A 23,951-nucleotide genomic window follows, 5' to 3' on the forward strand; every position below is an offset into this window, starting at 1 on the left:
AGCGACAACTCAACATAGAAACCCAAACCCGAATGTAGCGTTATCTATCCTTTTATGGTTTTATATTGCAGTCAATATTTTACCTGACTCCACGTGTCGGGAGAATCGGTGGAAGTGGTGCACATGCGCAGTAGGGTAGGTCACATGATTGGGATGAATCGCTTCTGTCCAAAGGATGATTATTTATTTATTTTGTTTTTTAGATGTTTTTTGCCTTCAGAATGATTATGCCTTCATACATATTGGAATATCTGACACTATATATCCTCTAAATTTTTTTGAGACCATAAAATACCGAAACGAATGCACTGGAGTTCAGAGAATGGAGACATATTTGTCTTCAACAGCTACGGGGACCTTCGTGTCAAAATATTGTCAGCGAAATGGTCCAAAGATTCAAACTAAAATAGTCAACAATAATAAAAACCACCAAACAAACACCCAAATAAAAAAATCTGAATAATCTCAGGTCTACCTGTCGTGCGTCGACGTCATAATGACGTCACTTCTCCCCGGCCTGCCATTGGTTGATATCGGCCCCGTCGGTTCTCCCGCAGCGGCCATGTTTGTTGATGTGTCATATCAAAGTGACTTGTTGGGGCAAATCAGCTGGTGAGGTCGAAATCCCAAAGTTATCTCTGATCCCGGTTCTCCGGTTTTACGTCATGGAGTTTACGCATTCGGTGGGTGAGAATATAACCGTGCTGTGTTGATCATGTACGACATATGGGGGGCGTTAGCTACGCTAGCTGCAGTGTCGGCTAACGCCTATTTTATCGACGTTAGCTTCGCGAGCTAAAATCAGCAGTGCCTCCACACAATATGTCAGTCTGCAGTTACGTGTTTAATCTATTTCGACCAACCGTTTTTAGTTTGCTGTGTTACGTGAGGTGACGTTGACGTGTTCCCCTAATTCATTGTCGCGGTTCACTCAGCAGCGAGATTAAATCCGCTGTGGCTGCGTTCAATGAAGCGACGTGTTAATTAAACTGTAACGTCAGATACAAATGTCATTGGCCCGCTGCTTGCTAACTACACACAACCCGATGCAAAGGCACCTAAAGGGTGTGTTTTTTAATCTGGCAATGACGTTGACTACCTCTTTAAAAGTGTGTTTGCATGACACCTGTCGCAAGAAGGTGTTTTTATGTGTGGTGCTTTCACTGCTACCTGAGCAGCTTGCTTATGTTGTGGTATGTGGTTCTGAAATATGCAACACAATGGAATGATGGTGAAGACGAGGCTTCTTGATTTCATCACGAGAATAAATAAGATCTCAATGCAATAGGGCTGTAGTGAGGACGGACAAGATGATATTGGAAGAGGTATGATGAATTGTGTTTTTGGGGAAACATGATATCACGTATCATCTTTCAAAGACAACAACTCGTTTATTAAAAACTACTCTCTGTGAGCTATTCGCCATCTCAGTAATTAATAACATGGTAGATGCTGACTCAGCCGTTTTCTAGCCAAGAGAATAATGGAGTCAAGCCATGACTGGATGTTTTCAGACCTGAGACGGGGCTACTTTGTTTATGAATCTGTCCCATTACATTACATCACATGTCATTTAGCAGACGCTTTTATCCAAAGCGACTTACAATTAGTGCATTCAACCTAGAGTACAAACTAAGAAGAACAAGAATACAGAAAGTAACATCTCCTCAACATAGTCAAACTATAAAAGTACCATAATAAGAGCTATTTAAGTGCCACTGAAGTGCTAATCTGTGTTTTACTCCAGATATAGTCGGAAAAGATGTGTTTTTAGTTTCCCGTCGCTTTAGTGAGCACAGGCTTAGTGGCTATTCGTAGCCTTAAAATAAAGTTAACAAGAAAAGTGTTTTTAAGCTAATCCAAAAAGGTCGTATTACTTGTTCTCAAAATTAAACATTAGAGAAACATTTGTCCGTCATGTACCGGCGCTTAGGAGATTCCTTATGTTTCATATGGCTTCGTATTAGATGACGTTAGAAAATGTGTACACTAAAATCAAACATTGTACAGTCCTTTTGATAATTGTCTTATCCACAGAAGTGTATTTTACCATGCCCTCTGAATGAAGCGGCATCTTAAAAATAAAAAATAAATGTATATGCAATGAGGTTGAGTAATAATCTTGAATACACATGTTAGTTGGATGACATTCTGTGCCACACGCCTGCAAGTGTAACTACTTTACAAGTGTTAACAGGACCACACCTGCGAGTCTGTGTCTGTTGGGTAAGTGTTTGAGGTATCTGATCCTTTTTGAAAACAGTTAAACAGAGAACCAACATGAGGCTCAGTACATCAGAGATAAGATCGTATCTTAAGCCCAGAAAGGCACAGCCTGTTACATCCAGGAATGTTCGGCTGTTCACAGAAAAACTGCTGTCTCATGTCGGATGAAAACCCCAATTTTTCTTTTGTCTCTGATCTCCATCTTTACTCTGTCTGCTTCTTTGTTGGTCTCTGCTAGATTTGAACCAGAGAGGGACCATAGAACATCCCGGCCCCGCGTCAGATACACGCGTGATGGAAGGATCAGAGGCGGAGGCGGCGTCAGAGGGGCTGCACCCGGCCGATCGGCCTCGCAGCAGCACATCTGACGTAACCCAGGAGGAGCAAATCCTTCACAACACCGCAGATGCGGCAGAAAAGTGCAGTCGGGCCGAAGATGAAGCGGAGCCTGCCGGTGAATTCATCGACGCTACGACGGATCTACCGACCGACGCGAAGATGAAGTCGGGGCCGCAAACATGCAGTCGGGAAAATGAAGAGGGGAGTGAGCTGGATGCTGATGACGGCAGCGATGGAAGTGCGGTTCCCGTGGATGGCGGGATACCGTCGCTTTCAGATGAGGCCGGAGGAGCTTTTGCGGCCCCCATCACCACTTTGGACCATGTGGTAGAAAGCTCTCCGGTTGTCGAAGGAACAACAGCAACCACATTGACCCTTGATGAAGTGAAGGAGTGTCACGCCACCACTCCGGACGGCAACGAGCAGCCGTCTGTCTCGATTAGAAATGGTTCCTCAGAACAATCGCCTGCTGATGATAGTGGTTCGGCTGAGAGTCCATCATCCCTCTCTCTCCAAAGTGCTTCCAAGAACTCCTCGACCGACTCGACGACCACCTCCGGGTTCTGGAATGGCCCTTCTACGCCCAGTTCCGACACCGTCGGCTCCTCCCTTGCATCCAGCCCGCGAACCGGTGCCGACACCTCGGCCCCCTCGCATCTATTGTTAAGTCCGTATGACACCGATTGCAGCCGAAAGCTCATGTCCCAAATCCAGCGCTCGCTGTCACAGGATTCACTGCTGGATGAGCTGGAGTCAGAGCTCTTGGCTTCTCAGCTGCCTCAGGGGGAGAGTGGAGGTGAGGGGAAAGGGAGCCCGCCCATCAATGGACTCCCTACAGACGAAGAGGACTGCATGGTAGCCTTTGAGAAGTGTGTGCAATACAAGTATACACAGCAGGAGAAGTCCATTCATAGGTAAACGGCTATTTCTTCACTTAAAATAGATGCACCAAGTCGTGCATTTTTAGATTAATCTATGTCTCTGGTTTATATCCCACCGAGTGTAGCTGAGTACAGTACTTATCGTCCATTGTAATGGGTCAGTTAAGCAAGTGATTAGCAACGTTTCTAGTGGCTGTATTTCTTACATTTTAATTGTACATCGGTCTTGATTAGGCAGCATCGCAAGAATAATTGTTTTACAACCAAAGCAGGTTTTTTTGCATCATGACTCACACATTTCCCCATCCTGCTCTTTCTTCTGGCCTAGTAGACGTAAACAGTCTACATTCTTCAGTACGTTATGCAGGTTTGACCTGATCGGTATTGTTTGCTTATGTGTTTGTTTGTGGTGCTTTCTTCTAAATAGGCTGCTTGAGGAAAACAAGAGGCACCAGGAGCTGATCCTGGGTATCTGTTCAGAGAGGGACGACATGAGGGAAGAGCTGAAAAAGAGGGCAGAGACCGAAAAGCAACACATGGCCATCATTAAAAAGGTTAATGGGCCTCTATTGTCTATTCCCATTGTTCATGGTCATATGGCACCAACTGTTTTGGGGTGTTGTCTGTATCTGTCCCTTCTTTCTACACAGTTTGGGGTCATCCAGGCAATTTTGTATCTTCCATGAAAACTCACTTTTATTTATCAAATGAATTGAAAATTGAATAGAGAATATAGTCAAGACATTGACAAGGTTAGAAATAATGATTAATAATTGAAGTATTAATTTTGTTCTTCAAACTTCAAGCTCAAAGGTAGGCCAGTTGTATAGCTTATATCACCAGCATAACTGTTTTCAGCTGTGCTAACATAATTGCACAAGGGTTTTCTAATCAGACATTAGTCTTCTAAGGCGATTAGCAAACACAATGTACCATCAGAACACTGGAGTGATAGTTGATGGAAATGGGCCTCTATACACCTCTGGAGATATTTCATTAGAAACCAGACGTTTCCACCTAGAATAGTCATTTACCACATTAACAATGTATAGTGTGTATTTTTGATTAATGTTATCTTTATGGAAAAAAACAGTGCTTTTCTTTGAAAAATAAAGATATTTCTCAGTGACCCCAAACTTTTGAACGGTAGTGTATTTGTGTCCTGCAAGTCCCTCCAAGCTGTTTGTAGATGTTTCGTCTGACTTGAACACCTTGCTCCGCTTCACCCGTAAACACTGATCAGAGCGTTGCTCTCGACCTGCTCCACGTGGGTGCTTGTTTCTTTGTTTGGGTGTGTTTGAGTTGCAAAGCTAACCACCGACTAGCACACCAGATCACAAGGATTCATTGGAACTGGTCAATCATCGCTGTTGCCATAGAAGGACCATTCATTGCAAAACGCTCGTTGGTAACGGCGCTTGTGTAAGCATTGTGTAAGCAGAAGGGTGGAGGCAGGGTTTTTATTACATGCACCCAATGTAGGCTTTCAACCCTTTTTTTCTTCTTCTCTTCAACCATATATGTCATTTATCTGTGGCTCATCTTGCCACACCGACATTTCAGTTGTCTCTACTGCCTTCCCCTTCCTGTATTTTGCATCTAACCTTTTGCATCCTGCGGAGCAGGTTAGCCCAGGTGTGGCCCAGTCTTGTATGTTGCCCAACAAGTTGCTTACTCTTTCTACTCCCCGTTTCTGCAGTTGGAGGGCAGGGTGGACGAGTTGCTGAAAGAACTTAGAGAGTCACGGGACAAACTGATCCACCAGGACCAGGCAGCAAAGGCTGCCCTCCAGCAGATGCAGAAGGACATGTCTTCCAGGCTTGAACAGGTATAACTGGTTTTTTTTATTGAGCTGCCTAGCAACTTACTTTTCCTAAGTTTGACTCTTATTTGCATGTCTCACCTTATTCCATGTTTGCTGCTCCAGCAGCTTTTTAGTTAGCAGAACTAACTAAACGTCATTAGAACAACATACCCAGTCCATGGCCAATTTTACACTGGGTATGTTATTTTTTTTTTGTTTTTCATTGAATTTTGTCATTTTAGTGTTACTTAATTTTTTAGTTTGGCCCAAATGTATTTATTTTTACTGTGTGTGTGCACATGGATTTCCAATGTGGAATCAAGAATGTTCAAAGACAAGAATCTGTTGTCTGGAATGTACAAAAGAATGGCATTCATGTGCACACACCCCTCTAGAGTATCTGTAGTATCTCTATACTGAGATTAAGCTTGTGCATCACTGTCACTGAGAAACAGGAAGCACCTCTGAAATGAAGGTTCTATTCATCTTCAGATTTAGCTTATTGCTAAAGCCGATGCAGCTCAAATAAACGTCACTCGCAACCCGCCACAGTACGTGGATTTTGTTGCCACACACTGAATCCCATGTATCTTTTTGAAGATGTTTGTCCAAAGCTAGCAGCTGAATCTTTGCACACCAAACCTGTTAGTGCAGATTGAATCACTTGTTCAGCGAATAGTGCAGGAGAGCACATTTTGTACCCAATAGATTCCACACCTGGTTGAAACCATAAAGGCCGCCTTTCTCTTGACAGTTTGGTCACACTTCACCATTTTTAATTTCACTGTTCAGTGAACAACAAGAGGAACATTTTGCGCTTGTCTTCTTTTACCCGTTCCCTTATACTAGTCTTCTCTTCAGCCCGTTACCCAGTCCTAATCAACTGTTGTCCCTGAGGTTTGAAGCATTTGTTCTGTTAAAGATTCTGTGCCACCTAACGGATGATTTATTTCTTTTCTTTTACTTAAAAAAAGACAATGTTATAGTGCACAGTTCATGAAAAGTGATATATATTTCCATTACGTTATATTGCTAACACACACAACACTCTCATACAGTTTCTACCTTCTTTTGCTCTCCTAAGAGTCCAGTTTTTTTAGAGCTTGCAGTAAAGATTGGGTAAAAAGCATAAAACTACTAACTGACAAAATCTGAAATTTTCACATGAGCATCTCATTGGTGTGAGGAATGAGCACACAGGTGTGTACGCAGTATTGTGTGCCCTGGTCACAAAATTGATAGGTCAGTGAAAGGAATATCTATAATTTAAATGATTGTTAGTTTCAGTCCGAGGAAGCCAAATACGGTGAAGAAAGTCTGGATTGCTTTATGTGTATGTACTAAATAATAGATTCTCCATCTTTCATTACTTGTGCCAGTCCAGGTTGAAGTTGCAGCAGAGTAGCCCATACATCTTCTCCACAGCCATCATCTTTTTGGTTTTCCACAGGGAAATGTCACTTTCTTCTAATCCTCTTCATGATCCAACGTGCAGCTCAGTGACCGAAGTGGGGGAAATTGTATAACCCTAATTCACAATATAAACGCTCCTCTCAGGTGGGCAAGAAGTGTGACGAGGCGCGCCAAGAGAAGGAGGCCATGGTGATGAAATATGTGCGGGGGGAGAAGGAGGCGCTCGACCTGAGGCGCGATAAGGAGGGTCTGGAGAAGCGGCTGAGGGAAGCCACCAAGGAGGTCGACCGCCAGGCCCTCAGAGGAAACCAGCTGGCCCAGGATAAAGGTCGTCTGCAGCAGCTGTATGACGCCAAGGTGAATGCCGAGGCAGTTGTACCTTGCTAAACCATTTGGAGAAGGACATAAAGACTTGACATGTTTCTCATCATTAAGTGGACCTCTGAAAAAACTTTAAAAAATGTTCTACATGGTGCGATTGATTATTTGACCTAATAACAGTGTGCTTTATGCTAAATTCATTGAATTTAGTATAATTTTCCACTAAAGGTATGATGAACGTACAACGCTGTCCGACTCCTTAGTTTGTCCTTGAAATGACGTCACATCATCGATTGTATCCTGCTAGTTCTTTTCATCCTGGAGTTAGTTATCTATCTTGGCAGTGTTGAATATCCCACTCCGACATTATTATCATAGACATATTGGGGAAGGTGAAAACACGAAGCTTTGTTCTTAAATAATAACCTCAGCTCGGCTAAAGATGGATTTGCCGTCCGCTCCTCTGACGTGGTTGCTTCACCCGTTGCTCTGCTCTCAGGAAGGCGAGGTGAGCCGGTTGACTCGAGAGGTGGAAAAGTTGAAGGAGGAGATCAACTCTCATCTCATCAAGGTCAAATGGGCCCAGAACAAACTCAAGAGCGAGGCGGATTCACACAAGGTGAGGCTACTTGTCGAGGTTTAATCTACCTTTTCCACATGAAATTATTTCACAACCCAAATGTGCTCTGTAATCCAATAAATATTCTATCGGCAAAAAATGAGGGAACCCTATATGTGAATTACTTGTTGATAATATCCTTGTGCTATTATTGACGAGTATGATCATGCTGCAGACAAATTTGAATCGACTGAATACAAATCTCTACATTTACATGTTTAACAAGGTTGAATACATGAAGCTGTTGCAGCTCCAGTATATACAGTAGGGGATAAATTGCCCATATTTCTTTAAAAGATGCAACTTCTTGCACATTTCTAGTTAATGTAGTTTTCATGATTTATTCTAGAAAATACGCCTGTTTGAAAGATACTTAGTATTTCCAGGAACGAATGACTTCCCCTTCAGTCAATCTATCTGCAGCCGTCTCGTAAAAAACATGATTACTGTTTATGTGTCTTCTGCTTCAGGCAAAATGAAATGGGGTGAAAATGGTTCCGGTAATGATCCTGCAAGGAAATCATAATTTACGTTGCAGCTGTTTTTGAACATTTCTATTCAGAAATATTGCTTTTTATGTTAACCTTCCTCAAAGGAAATGACATATTAACGAACGGAGGAAAAGGCAAAAGCTGAGTCACCCTGTTTGTGTCTGCACAAATTCCATTTGCATTTGCTTGGAAAAGAAAAGTCACAACGGGAACATTCATTCCATGGTTTTATCCAACAAAGGCTTTGCTTTGAACTGAAATCCTTGTTTTTGTTTGTTTGTTGTGTCCTAATTACAAAAGCATTGGTGTGTTGTTTATCTATGTGCAGGAAACGAAAGACAAACTTCGGGAGACCACTTCCAAATTGGCGCAGGCCAAAGAAGAGACTGAACAGATCCGCAAGAACTGCCAGGACATGATCCGAACATACCAGGTCTGTGACATGTATCACATATAAGTATTAGTTTGCTCATGACCAACGATGTGAGCATAAAACATCTCTATATGTATGAGGAACTCGGCATGTCTGGATTTGTTGCGTGTAGATCGAGAATGCCTGATTTCTATAGTCAGTGTCAGAATCTGGGGCTGCAGTCAGTTGGCTCACTCACTGAAGGAACTAGTCAAAGAATGAATGGAATCTGATTGGTCAGTGACACATGAGGTAAGTAACTACATCTGCTGTATCGCATTCTGTCCTCTGTCTTGCGTCGACTAAAACAAATGATGTGCAAACAGAAATATTCAAAGTAGAATACAAACATAAACTGAACTTTAAATGATTCCGCTTCAGTGGAACGGCAGTTTTAATTTATACCTCGTGATGGTGGTAGAGAGCTGCCTCAGATTTCCCTGTGTGCTACATTGAGTTATTGTCTTCCCCAGTCGTGTGTTTACAAGCAGAGCATACGCAGACAACAAGGACCGCATCAAACTTAAAAATGAAACGACGTGTCGAGGCGATCCGAAAGGACGTGATGAAAGAATGTGACGATTACGCAGTTATTATTGGCACATTTCATGAAGTTTAAAAAACCCTGAAAAGACCTAAAACATATTTGTTGCAAACATGGAGACTATTATTGTGGTGTTGTCATTATCAGATACGTTCTCTCTTTGTTTCACACACCTCTCTTTCTACAAGGCTCTCCTGGTCTTCACGTCAGCCCCTCTGTAACTGTGCAGTCTCTCGTTCGCCCTCGTCATCGTCGTCTTGTTTTTATGCCCCTCTCTCCTCCAGGAATCGGAGGAGCTCAAGTCCAACGAGCTGGATACTAAACTGAGGGAGACCAAAGGAGAGCTGGAGAAACACAAGCAGGAACAAACAGGCCAATTAGAGGTGCTCACTAACCACTGTGCTCTCACACAAACACGTTCGCACACATGTTCTCACAATTAGCTCGGCATCAGTAGTAGTAGTAGTTTAACTGCTCACAGCATTCTATTGTTGGTGAATAATTATACTATTTGCATCTGTGTGACGATCAACCAGAAATAAAAAGAGAATACAGGTTTATTATAGATTCGAAATTACAAATACATTCTCTTCCATTATTCATCCTTTTGTTGATGGTCGTCATGCCAGCTCTTCTAGTTTTGTTTTATTTATTACCTTCGCATTGAAAATGCGGAAGGTTATGTTTTGATCGCTGTGTATTTGTGTGCGTGCGTGTTATTCGCATCAGTCAAAAAGTATTAAACCGAATTGCATGAAATTAGGTGGGATGATTGGCTATTATCCGGGGACCATTTGATTAGATTTTGGGATCAATCGGGTCAAAGGTCAAGGTCATGAAAAGGTCAAAATCTTCTTTTTACCATAGCACGGTCAACTTTTATCCAATTGGCATGCAACTAATGCCAAAATGTTCATAATTCAATGCCCAATCTTGTGATATGCGAAGGTACGCGCTCTACCGAGTGCCCATTCTAGTTTCCAGCTGTTTTAATCCGAGTACCACACTGGCGCAGAGGCTCTCCAGGCAGACACACATGCACTCAGCCACAGACTCCATCAAAACACAATGGCCTGTTTTTCTCTCTGCTTCATTCTGAGGGGAATCACAGTTTAATAATAAATGGCCTAGAAATAATCAATATGAAGCTGCGGGTTCCAACAACACAGTGGACGTCACTAGTTTCTTGTCATCATTTCACAGCCTGGTTCATTTATCCAGGGTGTTTACGCGTCCTTCAAATTAAAGTCACAAATATCGGGTCTTAGATTTTAATATATGTGTCCTGCTCAAGTTATGATGCAGCTCCGTCCTAAATAATGCAATAAAAAAACATAACGGTCGGGTTTCCATTACTGGTGGGTGTCGCCATTAGAATGGGAAGGGATGAATCGGGGTACTCGATGATAATTTACCAGACTGACATGTTGTCTTAGATACCACATGCTGCTAATAGATTCTTGGAAAAAGTGTACCATTAATGGCTTTGTTCAAAAGATGAGACGAAACATTATTACGCTTTGCCTTCTCAAACACATCCGCAATGAAATTATGCTAATGTGTGATTTTAACTTTTTTTTCTCCCCCAGAAATAAATTGTGAGTTGATGGCTGAGACCATTGAACTGAATTTGTCTTTGGTTTTACATCTTAGTCATCGCGATTGTAATTTGGTAGAGAAGAAACCGTTTTTTTAGAGCTCTGTATGTCTTTTACATTTAGAATTCAGAGGATGAGAAACAGAAATTGCATTTGTGAGCCGACCCAAAGTACAAACCGTAACAGTGGACACAAATCTAATGTCGAGCTTGATGTCTCTGGCAGGTGCACCGAGTGAAGGCCAAAGAGCTGGATGACTTGAAAAGGAGTTACAAAGAGGGCATGGATGAGCTCATTACTCTTCGAACCAAGGTTTGTCATACAGATAAGTGTGTGCGTGTGCATGCGTGTGCTCGCGAGCTGGTGTGCGCACGTGACATCAGAAGCTGGCGAGGTTAATCCAGGCGGTGTTGTTGTGCAGTTAAATTGTCTCGAAGACGAGCGTCCACGCTGGGAGGACGAGCTGAACAAGTACAGGGAGATCATTAACCGGCAGAAAGCTGAGATCGGGCGGCAGAGAGAAAAGCTGGAAGAGATCACTGCGCTCCAGGAGCAGCATGAACGGTACCAACACACACACACACACACACACACACTCTCACACTGATCCTGCAGGTGCGGCACTTAAACTGCTAACGTAATTGGTTTTGATACGACAGTGCACACTGTCGTGCAGTTCTCCCCTTCTTCTTTTTTTTTGGCAAGTACCTTTATTGCAGGATTTAAAGATAGGCCAGGGACAGATATAGCACACGGGGCAGGAAGGGACGCGGTCCCTCTGTGGTTGCCTCTGCCGGCCAGGTGCAGACGACTTGATGGAGAGACTTGTCCTCCTTATCAAGATGGGGCTTTCTGTGTGTTCCATAAGTAGGCGGTGCCAACCCAAATAGATTTCTGCAAAAGCTTCTCAAATGTCTTTGAGCAGCAGGACATGTTTCCACCACACACACACGATTGTTATGTTGTTGGCAAGTAGAGATTCAATTTCAATGTATTGTCATTGCACAGAGTACAGGTACAGAGGCAACGAAATGTATTCTCTGCATTTAGCCCCTCCTTAGTTATTCAGGAGCAGTGGGCTGCAGTGAAGCGCCCACTCAAGAAATAACTCGATGTCACCAGTTCTTTGTTCCATAAGCAACGTTTATGCATTCTCCGCTAACTCATAGCTTCAGTGGTACATATGAATGCCAATGCAACACACTTTTTATTTGAATTAAATAATGGATTACAGATCGAGTGAACCATTAATCATGTACACGAACATTTCTGTCCATTCAATAATTTGTTTCTAAATTTTGTAAAACATTTTTTTTGCATTGGATAATTGTCTTTTATATATGATAAATCACCATTTAAATCATGAAAGATTCCCATCCTATTAAGTATAATTTGTAATAATTTATTTGTGTATATACACTACCGTTCAAAAGTTTGGGGTCATCCAGACAATTTCGTGTCTTCCATGAAAACTCACTTTTATTTATCAAATGAATTGAAAATTGAATAGAAAATATAGTCAAGACATTGACAAGGTTAGAAATAATGATTAATATTTGAAGTATTAATTTTGTTCTTCAAACTTCAAGCTCAAAGGTAGGCCAATTGTATAGCTTATATCACCAGCATAACTGTTTTCAGCTGTGCTAACATAATTGCACAAGGGTTTTCTAATCAGACATTAGTCTTCTAAGGCGATTAGCAAACACAATGTACCATTAGAACACTGGAGTGATAGTTGATGGAAATGGGCCTCTATACACCTCTGGAGATATTTCATTAGAAACCAGACGTTTCCACCTAGAATAGTCATTTACCACATTAACAATGTATAGTGTGTATTTTTGATTAATTTAATGTTATCTTTTTTTTTTTTAACAGTGCTTTTCTTTGAAAAATAAAGACATTTCTAAGTGACCCCAAACTTTTGAACGGTAGTGTATATATATATATGTATGTATGTGTGTGTATATATAGTACGCATCTCACTCGCGTACACACAAAGGGACGCTCATAGCTGCTGTCGTTATGAACACCTTGCCAATAATTCTTTTGTCCCGCAGTGATAAACAGGAGGTCACGTCTCTACGCGAGGAAGTGGACGGCCTGTCCAGCCAGCTGGCTGACCTCCAGCGCGACGTACAAGGCAGCAGAGAGCGCGAGGCCGAGTTACTGGGCTTCACCGAGAAGCTGAGCAGCAAGAACGCCCAGCTCCAGTCCGAGAGCAACTCGCTGCAGTTCCAGTTGGATCAGCTCAGCAGTGGCTTCGCAGAGCTCCAAGCAAAGCTGGAGGAGACCAACCGGCTCCTAGATGACAAGGTCGGGCCCGTCGGATCACACGGAGTTCTGTAGAAGTGCGACGCGGCAGCTGAGTTGTCTGACCTAGAACATGCGGTGTCCTTGAACAGATAGGGTTTTTTTTAGCAGAAGAAAATCTTAAAATAGTGTGTGCTCCATATTTTTTTTCCTATCCAATCACAGGCTGCTTCAATGTGGATTTTATTTTAAAATCAAGGAGCTCTTGTCACAATATCTTGCCACTCATGTCTGTTATTGAATAATTAGCCTCATGAAGCCCCCCCCCCCTCTCTGCTCCTCCCGCAGTCGCGGCTGCTGAAACGGGAAGAGGCGCTGAGGCAACAGGAGGTGCACGGCCTGCAGGAGGAGCGGGCCGCCCTGCAGGCCGAAGGAGCTCAGCTGAAAACCAGAGTTGAAGAGCTGAGGGATGAGCTGGTGACTCGTAAACGGAGACAAGCTGCCAACATCAAAGACCTCACAAAACACCTGGCACAAGGTCAGGAAACAGCCTCACTGCATGTTTCCGTCGCTCCTTTTGCGGTAAAATACCCCGCTTAACTTAATGTTCATAGCAAACTCCGACGTGTGACTATTCAGTGACAACAAAACCATGTGATTCATGTTTTCTGTTGAAACACACCTGTTTAGAGGGTGGAGCACTGAAGATGCAGTAAAACATTGTGTCTTTGTAACAAAAACAACTCTATTTCTGTAATTCAGTGACTCCTATTAAGTGTGCTACCATACTTTAAAAATATTTTTTTTTAAATAGATTCTTTACTGTAATGCGTTTTCTATTTGGAAGCACCGCGGCTGATAGTCAGTGACAGCCAATACCTACTAACAGCACATCCCTTTTAAATGTATTTCACTGTATTTAACTAGATATAGGATCTGCATACACTGTGAGAATTACTTTCAATTAGATTGTATTCAAATTGCAAGCTGTCAAAAACATGTCATTTCTAGCCCTGCCAACATGGCCACTGTGCTCATGTATTCAAAACCATATCAGAATACGTGACGAGTGAAAATTATCGAATTTCCTGTTTCTTAACACCTAACTCTACTGTACTGTGATCTTTATCTTTAATATAGAATGCCGTGACGGACAGAGTGTTCTTTACTCAGCGTTTTGAAGTCGGGTCACACGTGAAGATTAAGGGTGTCAGGTGATTAGAAATGAGGGAGATGGGAGTGTACAGATGCGTGTGGCGTATAGAAAGCTAATGTTCTCCTCGTGCCAGGATTATGATTAATAAAGTGAGCCAGCTTCTCCTCCTGGCTTCCCAGTGGGACACGCAGTGACCTGAAAGAGAGAGATGAGGGTACTTATTCATCGTTAATGTCCGTGTTGCCTGCAGTAGATGGTGGTCAGCAAAGCAACAAAAGGAGCACCTAAAAAAACAAAAACACGACCAGTTTAAGAGTAAATTCTATTTACAGGGTTCTTACGGTCATGGAAAACCTGGAAAAGTCATGCAATTTCAATATGGTTATTTCCAGGCCTGGAAAAGTCCTTGAAAAATCACAAAGGTTTTGGAAAAGTCATGGAAATGTGTTATATTCACATTTTCACTGTGTTTGAACAAATTAATATGTTTTTAAAAGAAAGAAGCTTAAATTATAAGCAGGCAATTTTTACTTTTTTTTCGCCCTGTGACTGAAAAGTTCGTTGGCCATAGCAACAGTAGCTCAGGGATAATCCACTATCGTGTATACACAGATTTCACAAAATATTTGGTCATGGAAATTTGGTTTAAAGTCATGGAAAAGTCATGGAAATCCATTGGTCAAAATGTGTATGAACCCTGTATTTAGAATATGATCACCTTTACCTTGTTGACGGTAGGCCTTTTCCGATGGAGAACTAACGCTTAGTTAGGTTATCAATACTCTCTCTAAAGACGGATCCTTGAAGAACATGCGAGTTGCTCGTCTCCCGCTGCCTCGATTTGGTTGGTTTGTTATCGTGGGACTTTGGTGAACCAGAGCTAACTCTTTAAAAACGACAAAGTGCCACAATAACACAAACGGACCAACAAGCAGCTCCCGTGTTCTGCGAGGTGGTCTTGTGACTTTGAGAGCACAGCTAACCGCTTCGGTTTAAATAGGCCATCTGACGGTGCAAATATCCAGAAATAGATTAATATTGTTCTTTTTTGGAGGCTAAAATAGTTTTCGCTGCTGCCGCCGTGTCGGCGCTGCGTTGTCTGCTTCTCCAACTGGGGTCGTGCGTGCATGCGAACACCGACGATGCATAAGTACCTCACACAGTCCACTTAAATAACCTTAACAATCCCTTACAGGGCACTCATTCCAGAGCTGTTGTATTTGCGATACGGGACACAAGGACGTTAGGAGAGCTCGTTCATCTGTGTTGCAGTTCCTGTCTCTGACTTTGATTATGCATGAAAGATTTGCCGAGCGTGCACTCTTCTTCAAAAAGCAGCCTGCATCACCTTTTATTCAGGGAGACACCTCCACAGAGGAAAACTCTGAGTTCAGTCAAGCAGTTGACTTTCATCTTTCCTTTTTGTGGGCTTCTGCTGCAAATCATTTGCCTGTAGGTTTTCATAAGTAGTTAATTTTTGCACGGCTATTGTATGTTTTTTTTTTTAAGACAACGTTTCTCGCACAAGGCTAGAGTTGAGGAAGTTTATGACCAGAACATAACTCTTTCAATTCAGTTTTCATAATCAATTAAGTCATTTAGCCTGTGAAATACAAATATACACTCATTTGTTTTTTATTGTTATGATTGAATCTTTTTTTTTTTATATTGATCAGACGAGCAATGAGAATATTTTTTTACACCACTCTCGTGTGTTTTGAATGTCGGTGTTAAAATATTGTCTCCCGTTCCTTTTTTTTGTAAGCATACAGTGCTGAAGTGAGTTAAATTCTACTTCCTTTAGTTAATAGACATTTTAATGTTCTTTACTCTTTGTCGACGTTGCAGCCCGTAAGAGACTGGAGCAGGTGGAGAACGGAGGCTGCGACCGGGATGCCAGCAGCATGGGCAGTCGCTCAAGTTCCTCAGGTACTCCTCCTGGATTTGGTTAGTATTCAACACGTGCAGAAGAAATATCATAAAACATTCATCCTGTCAAGTTTTTATTTTTCCTTTAGTCAAATGTCCCTCAAAAAAAGGTAGTGCTTAAAAAAGAAAAAGAAGCCTATTTTTATTTATTTAAAAAAAGAACACACATATGACATCCAGGTGTGTATGGTTTTGATAACTGTTTATACCACCTGAACGCACAGAAACACGTCACACTCAGCAACTCCACCGCAGGCTGCAGGCTGTTGGTCCATAACGAGCTAATTACTAGCGTCGCGTTTTCCCTCGCTTTCTTCCTGAAGGACCCCTGAGCTGACCTCAGTGCCCGTATGAGCTTTACTCCTCCTAACCAGCATTAACCCTTCACACAATTGCAGATACACAAATACCAGGAAAATAAATGAAACAATTAACAATCAATAAAAATAAGAAATACATGAAAATATTGGGGGGTCAATGTCCAGTTTGTGTCCCTGTGTCCATTGTTACTGAGGGCCCCAAACATGACCGTGTCCATTGTTACTGAGGGCCCCACACATGACCGTGTCCATTGTTACTGAGGGCCCCACACATGACCGTGTCCATTGTTACTGAGGGCCCCACACATGACCGTGTCTATTGTTACTGAGGGCCCCACACATGACCGTGTCCATTGTTACTGAGGGCCCCACATGACCGTGTCCATTGTTACTGAGGGCCCCACATGACCGTGTCCATTGTTACTGAGGGCCCCACACATGACCGTGTCTATTGTTACTGAGGGCCCCACACATGACCGTGTCCATTGTTACTGAGGGCCCCACACATGACCGTGTCTATTGTTACTGAGGGCCCCACACATGACCGTGTCCATTGTTACTGAGGGTCCCACACATGACCGTGTCTATTGTTACTGAGGGCCCCACACATGACCGTGTCCATTGTTACTGAGGGCCCCACACATGACCCTGTCCATTGTTACTGAGGGCCCCAAACATGACCGTGTCTATTGTTACTGAGGGCCCCACACATGACCGTGTCCATTGTTACTGAGGGCCCCACACATGACCGTGTCCATTGTTACTGAGGGCCCCACACATGACCGTGTCCATTGTTACTGAGGGCCCCACACATGACCGTGTCCATTGTTACTGAGGGCCCCACACATGACCGTGTCTATTGTTACTGAGGGCCCCACACATGACCGTGTCTATTGTTACTGAGGGCCCCACACATGACCCTGTCCATTGTTACTGAGGGCCCCACACATGACCGTGTCCATTGTTACTGAGGGCCCCACACATGACCGTGTCTATTGTTACTGAGGGCCCCACATGACCGTGTCCATTGTTACTGAGGGCCCACACATGACCGTGTCCATTGTTACTGAGGGCCCCACATGACCGTGTCTATTGTTACTGAGGGCCCCACACATGACCGTGTCCATTGTTACTGAGGGCCCCACATGACCGTGTCTATTGTTACTGGGGGCCCCACACATGCCCGTGCCCATTGTTACTGGGGCCCCCACATGACCCTGTCCATTGTTACTGAGGGCCCCACATGACCGTGTCTATTGTTACTGAGGGCCCCACACATGACCGTGTCCATTGTTACTGAGGGCCCACACATGACCGTGTCCATTGTTACTGAGGGCCCCACATGACCGTGTCCATTGTTACTGAGGGCCCCACATGACCCTGTCCATTGTTACTGAGGGCCCCACACATGACCGTGTCCATTGTTACTGAGGGCCCCACATGACCGTGTCTATTGTTACTGAGGGCCCCACATGACCGTGTCCATTGTTACTGAGGGCCCACACATGACCGTGTCTATTGTTACTGAGGGCCCCACACATGACCGTGTCCATTGTTACTGAGGGCCCCACATGACCGTGTCCATTGTTACTGAGGGCCCCCACATTACCGAATCCCAACAACGAACACTTTTCTAAGTTCTTCGTGACCTCCCTCCGCAGGCTCCTTGAATGTGCGCCATGTTGTTGAAGAGCGCCACCGGAGCCAGTCCGCCTCGGTGGCAGGTGGACAATTCAGTTGAGCTAAATATTCAGGCCCACCGCTCACTCCCTGGTGTACCTGTGCTTCAGCTCACCTTGATCGGACAGCAGATGCATACAAACAGTTTATTATCATACTGAGGGCCCCACCATGACAAACTTCACTCAGAGCTACTGGAGGGCTGAATGCATCGGTATGGATCCTTAATAAGCCTCCATCCATATTCATAGCCATCACCCACATCGACCCAACTTGTTTATGAATGCTCTGCAATTATATGAGATATCCAATCATTGTCTTAGTTACGACCACTGTGGCTTTTGTTCACTGAGCCCCACACATGACCGTGTCCATTGTCACTGAGGGCCCCACACATGACCGTGTCCATTGTTACTGAGGGCCCCACACATGACCGTGTCCATTGTTACTGAGGGCCCCACACATGACCCTATCCATTGTTACTGAGGGCCCCACACATGACCCTGTCCATTGTTACTGAGGGCCCCACACATGACCGTGTCCATTGTTACTGAGGGCCCCACACATGACCGTGTCCATTGTTACTGAGGGCCCCACACATGACCGTGTCTATTGTTACTGAGGGCCCCGCACATGACCGTGTCTATTGTTACTGAGGGCCCCACACATGACCGTGTCCATTGTTACTGAGGGCCCCACACATGACCCTGTCCATTGTTACTGAGGGCCCCACACATGACCGTGTCCATTGTTACTGAGGGCCCCACACATGACCGAAGTCCCAACAACGAACACTTTTCTAAGTTCTTCGTGACCTCCCCTCCGTTCTCTCCAGGCTCCTTGAATGTGCGCCATGTTGTTGAAGAGCGCTCACCGGAGAGCCAGTCCGGCCCCTCGGTGGCGGTCGTGGACAGCTTCCCCGAGGTGGACAAGACGGTGCTCGTGGACCGCATCGTCCGTCTGCAGAAGTCTCTGGCGCGCAAGCAGGAAAAGATCGAGTTCATGGAGGATCACATCAAGCAGCTGGTGGAGGAGATCCGCAAAAAGACCAAGTGAGTGGCTTTGACCGGGACACGGAGCACCAAGGGAGATGGCGAGAACAGTTATATTATTTTCTTTTGCTGCTATAAACGATGCTGAATTAATTTTTGGGAGCATTTTGACCAGAGAATGCAAGGTGTTCAGATTTCACCAGAGCAGTGGATGGTCCTTACATTTAAAAGAGTTAAATAAAATAAGCAGAATGCTCCGAGGAAGAAACCAAATGCTCCACCACCACTCGCTATATGACTTCTATGAGAGCATTAACTCTCAAAATTAATTTACCAAATATTTACACTACCGTTCAAAAGTTTGGGGTCATCCAGACAATTTCGTGTCTTCCATGAAAACTCACTTTTATTTATCAAATGAATTGAATAGAAAATATAGTCAAGACATTGACAAGGTTAGAAATAATGATTAATATTTGAAGTATTAATTTTGTTCTTCAAGCTCAAAGGAAGGAGTTTCGTGTTAAAGTGGAAGACGACTAAATGCACTATATGTTGTCTTAGTTACACATGCTGGTGTTAATAACGCAAATTGACCAATAGGAGAACTGAGTTTATTCTATTTAACTTTTCAGTTGAGCTAAATATTCAGGCCCACCGTTCCTCACTCCCTGGTGTACCTGTGCTTCAGCTCACCTTGATCGGACAGCAGATGCATACAAACAGTTTATTATCATCCTCAGATTCTCGCCTCACTTCGGATTCATGACAAACTTCACTCAGAGCTACTGAAAGTCAAGAGGGGCTGAATGCATCGGTATGGATCCTTAATAAGCCTCCATCCATATTCATAGCCATCACCTCAACTGAAGAGACGGCGTGAAGGTCGTTACAGCCGTTTTAAACACATCGACGCTTCATGTGCAGGTTGGGCCTTGAAGAGGATTGTGGACCAATGTCAGGATAAATGGGGTGTGGATATGCTTTAAACGTAACAGAGTATCATAGTTTGAACCAAGGAGACGAGAAACATTTCCCTCTACGGAGTAAAATGAGGGAAATTGTATTATTTGATCAGTGTGGATCACCCCCAACTTGTTTATGAATGCTCTGCATCACGTTGGCTCTGCCAGATTATATTCACAATGCTCAGAGATATCCAATCATCCCGACTCGATTCCACTTGGATCATCCCACCCCTCGTTTCTTTTGTCGGCTACACACTTGTAGTGAATCCATTAGCCTCAACCTACATTCAAGAGTTAAGATTGAGGACGAATCCCACGGTTACCGGGCTAAATTTAGCGAAGTGTGGGTGGGGGTGGGGGGGGAGGAGGTACTGCACCTCCCAGATTATAGATGTGCATTTGTCCTTTTTGCCTCTCTGTATCCATCCCTCCAGGACAGGCTGGTGAAAGCTGATTGAGCTGTGAGCCTGAAGCAGGTGATGAGTTAAGAGACGGCCTCTGACGAGGACGCGTTGTGAACGACACGCTCCCGTTTGATTCAAGCGTCCACCCCGTACATCAGAGCAGTGTTTTTACATCTTTAAACTTATTTACTCTTAGCGATTGTGTACTCCTGTGTGTGTATTCCAAATAACATATAGTTGCACAGTGGGAGGAGATATGTTTGTGACCCCCTGGTTCAAGAAGTAAAAGTCCCGAGATGCATTTCTGTAAGAAATTTCCAATCACACAGCTAAAAACTCAAGCCGCAGACTTGTAAGCTTAATTTGAGAACCTCAATCGTCGCTTTTGAATGTAAAAAAACTAAAATAATTCCACAATCCGTACAGCCCCACCTCCCAAACTCATTGCCGTATTTAAAGCCGGGGGTCACACTAAACTGATGAAGGGAAAAAAACAGGATTTCTTGGACGCTACATTGAACTAATTAAAACTGGTGGCCTGACCACAACATAGGCCTTGACATCGATGATGGTTACATTTTGTTTTTTTTCACCCATCATGCAGCCATTCAATATTTTTGGTGGAATATTCATCTGCTGCTAGAAAGTCAAACACGGGTCATTGGGTACGATGCTCATCCAGAATATGTGATTTGTAGTAAATGAGCTAAAACATGCAGAAACGGGGTAATGATGTCTGTCCTTCAGTAGCCACACCTGGTTATTGAGACCATTAAGTCTGAATGGGCTACTCATGTGACTTGAATTAAAATGACGCTGTTATAAACCAGAGGAGAAGAGGAGGAGGCCTCTGGTCAGGAGATGCTGATGGAAATTGAGTTAGAGGAGCACCTCTTTTCTCTCTTTTTTTCAAATCAGACTTCAAATCAGGGCAATGCGTGCTCTGTTGATCGCTATTCTGGATCCACACCTGCTGAATGTGTTAAAATATTGAATATATTTCAAGTTTTTTTTTTTAGGATTCCTGTCCCTCCACACTAAGCCCGAGCGACTTCGTGTTTCTTCATGCTTTTGATTTACGGATAAACCTATGCAACTGTTGTTGCCTGAAGTTCTGAATCCGATGAAGATAAAACCTACAAACAACGACCGGCGCATATCTTCTTTTTTTTTTTCCTGCATTTTCTCTCGTAATTATTTGGTATTTGGGCACAGTTTCTAAGTCGCCTTAAGAACGCTCATTACCTTCCCATTGAAAATGCGGAAGGTAATGTTTTGATCGCCGTGTATTTATTTGTATGTTTTTGTTGTTTATAATGCATGAAAAAATCAAAAAAAACGAAATCGAATAAATGGTGATCTGGATGATTTATCTATATCCGGACCATTTTTTTGGATTCGATCGGGTCAAAGGTCAAGGTCATGTAAAGGTCAAACCTCAAACAAAATATTTAGCATACGGTCCATTTGTATCCAATTGGCATGCAACTAATGCCAACATGTTCATAATTCAATGCCCAATCTTGTGATATGCGGAGGTATGCGATCTACCGAGTGCCCGTTCTAGTTTTAGTATGATGTGGTCTGACACGGCGTATCCAAAGGCTGCGCTGCACCCCGAATTGCCAGCTTCACTCCGTGCACGCTTGACTTGCCGCCCTCCTTGCTTACGCCTTCTCAGCCGAGACCAGAAGGACAAATTACTCCCAGATTCATGAAACCGTCGTCTTGCTCGCCGACCTCTGCATGCCGTTCAGCGCACCATGTGGCCACAGCTTTAATTTCTGTCACTTTTTTTGTTTTCACTAAATACTGTTGTGATGGAACTGGGGTCGAAATATGGACCCTTTCAAGTCTAGTCATGTGTGTGTGTGTGTGTTTTGGGGAGATTTATGATGCTTTCTTATTTAGTGCTTCTATAGCTACTGTATCATTTCAGTTTTCTTGCAACATAGACGTCTTTGTTGTCGGGCTTGTGTCGTGCATACATATTGGGTTGACTTCTGTGAAAGACTCACAATACCGAGACAGAAAGCCCAGTAATTGATTAAATGAAATGTAGGATAAAAGATTGGACCTTCTTTTTTTTTTTCCACACAGAGTGGAAGTAAGAGTAGATACTGAGTACCAGTATTAGTTGTATCCTCCCTCCTTCAGAGTGGACTTGAGATGTATTTTTTATAAATGTAATATTTTCATTTCCTGTCAAACGTTGATGAATGCGTTCACATCTTAATGAGGTTGGAGACCCGTGTGTCCCACGCTGCCGATTCAGCGGTTTTGTATTGGACAGGACTACAAGTGCACGGCATATTCTGAAACGTCTGTAACAGAAGTCACCGGCACGCTCTCAGCCTTCAAAAGATCTCTCTCACAATATTTGTACTTGATTAAAATGCCTTCTCTTGACAGGAATAGATAAGCAGCAGGTTTTTTTTAACATTCACTTAGTCCCCGATGAACCACTATTCCATTTAAAGTCTTGACGTTTAACTTTTAAAGAGACCAAGTCGGTGTGAAATGACTCGTTACAGACCGTAATGCGTCTGAAGCGCTGCTTCATTCGTCTCGCACGCAGAGGAAGGAGATGTTCTTAGGGATGTAGTACACTTCCAGTTTGCCTTTTTTATTTGAGGCATTACATTTCATTTTTATTTCATGAAAGCTAGGTCGTACATCGGTAGTGGTTGTTAGAACATTTAGGTATTCACCTCTGATGAGTCTATGCTCTAGTTAAAAGGTTCTCACCCTTTTTTCAGTGATGTTCCCCGTGTGAAATATTTATTTCAGCCGTGTACCCCAGTGCAAAGCCTTTTGGGTTGAAAAAAAGATGTAATACGCAGCATTTTGCATATAATATATGATATTGTAGGAGCGCGGAATGAAAGAAGAGTCTGGTGTTTCCTTTTGGTCGTCGCCTGTGGCCGTTTGTTTATTTATCTTTTCAACACCTGTGTTTACCTTTACTTCCGGGTGCTCCTTAACACCCCGTCCCCCCCGTGGGGTCACTTAGAAATGTCTTTATTTTTCAAAGAAAAGCACTTTTTTCAATAAAGATAACATTAATCAAAAATACACACGATACATTGTTAATGTGGTAAATGACTATTCTAGGTGGAAACGTCTGGTTTCTAATGAAATATCTCCAGAGGTGTATAGAGGCCCATTTCCATCAACGATCACTCCAGTGTTCTAATGGTACATTTTGTTTGCTAATTGCCTTAGAAGACTAATATCTGATGAGAAAACCCTTGTGCAATTATGTTAGCACAGCTGAAAACAGTTATGCTGGTGATATAAGCTATACAACTGGCCTTCCTTTGAGCTTGAAGTTTGAAGAACAAAATTAATACTTCAAATATTAATCATTATTTCTAACCTTGTCAATGTCTTGACTATATTTTCTATTCAATTTTCAATTCATTTGATAAATAAAAGTGAGTTTTCATGGAAGACACGAAATTGTCTGGATTACCCCAAACTTTTGAACGGTCGTGTATATTGTATTGAATATTTATTAAATCACTCTTTTCAACGGCTTTTTTATGGATTTTAACCCTTGTGTTGCCTTCGGGTCAATTTGACCCGATTCAATGTT

The 23,951-nt window shown here is 43.1% G+C and overlaps 1 protein-coding gene across 5 annotated transcripts in view; it reads left to right on the plus strand.

The window, feature by feature from the left end:
- Positions 1 to 570: 570 nt before the first annotated feature.
- Positions 571 to 23,951, plus strand: part of ccdc186 (coiled-coil domain-containing protein 186) — a 30,723-nt gene continuing 7,342 nt past the window's right edge. For 3 of the 5 annotated variants that reach the window (XM_056429613.1, XM_056429616.1, XM_056429617.1), the window contains exons 1-14: positions 571 to 683; positions 2,465 to 3,479; positions 3,874 to 4,000; positions 5,146 to 5,274; positions 6,808 to 7,020; positions 7,484 to 7,603; positions 8,423 to 8,527; positions 9,335 to 9,433; positions 10,874 to 10,960; positions 11,070 to 11,212; positions 12,712 to 12,967; positions 13,253 to 13,442; positions 15,909 to 16,007; positions 18,825 to 19,041. In XM_056429613.1, coding sequence (XP_056285588.1) covers positions 2,521 to 3,479; positions 3,874 to 4,000; positions 5,146 to 5,274; positions 6,808 to 7,020; positions 7,484 to 7,603; positions 8,423 to 8,527; positions 9,335 to 9,433; positions 10,874 to 10,960; positions 11,070 to 11,212; positions 12,712 to 12,967; positions 13,253 to 13,442; positions 15,909 to 16,007; positions 18,825 to 19,041 — 2,744 coding nt within the window. In that variant the 5' untranslated portion in view covers positions 571 to 683; positions 2,465 to 2,520. Of the gene's footprint in view, positions 684 to 2,464; positions 3,480 to 3,873; positions 4,001 to 5,145; positions 5,275 to 6,807; positions 7,021 to 7,483; positions 7,604 to 8,422; positions 8,528 to 9,334; positions 9,434 to 10,873; positions 10,961 to 11,069; positions 11,213 to 12,711; positions 12,968 to 13,252; positions 13,443 to 15,908; positions 16,008 to 16,312; positions 16,333 to 18,824; positions 19,042 to 23,951 lie in introns of those variants that run through there. The other 2 variants (XM_056429615.1, XM_056429618.1) reach the window with 2 other exon arrangements.

This window comes from Pseudoliparis swirei, chromosome 13 (assembly GCF_029220125.1).
Source record: "Pseudoliparis swirei isolate HS2019 ecotype Mariana Trench chromosome 13, NWPU_hadal_v1, whole genome shotgun sequence".
Classification (NCBI taxonomy): Eukaryota; Metazoa; Chordata; class Actinopteri; order Perciformes; family Liparidae; genus Pseudoliparis; species Pseudoliparis swirei.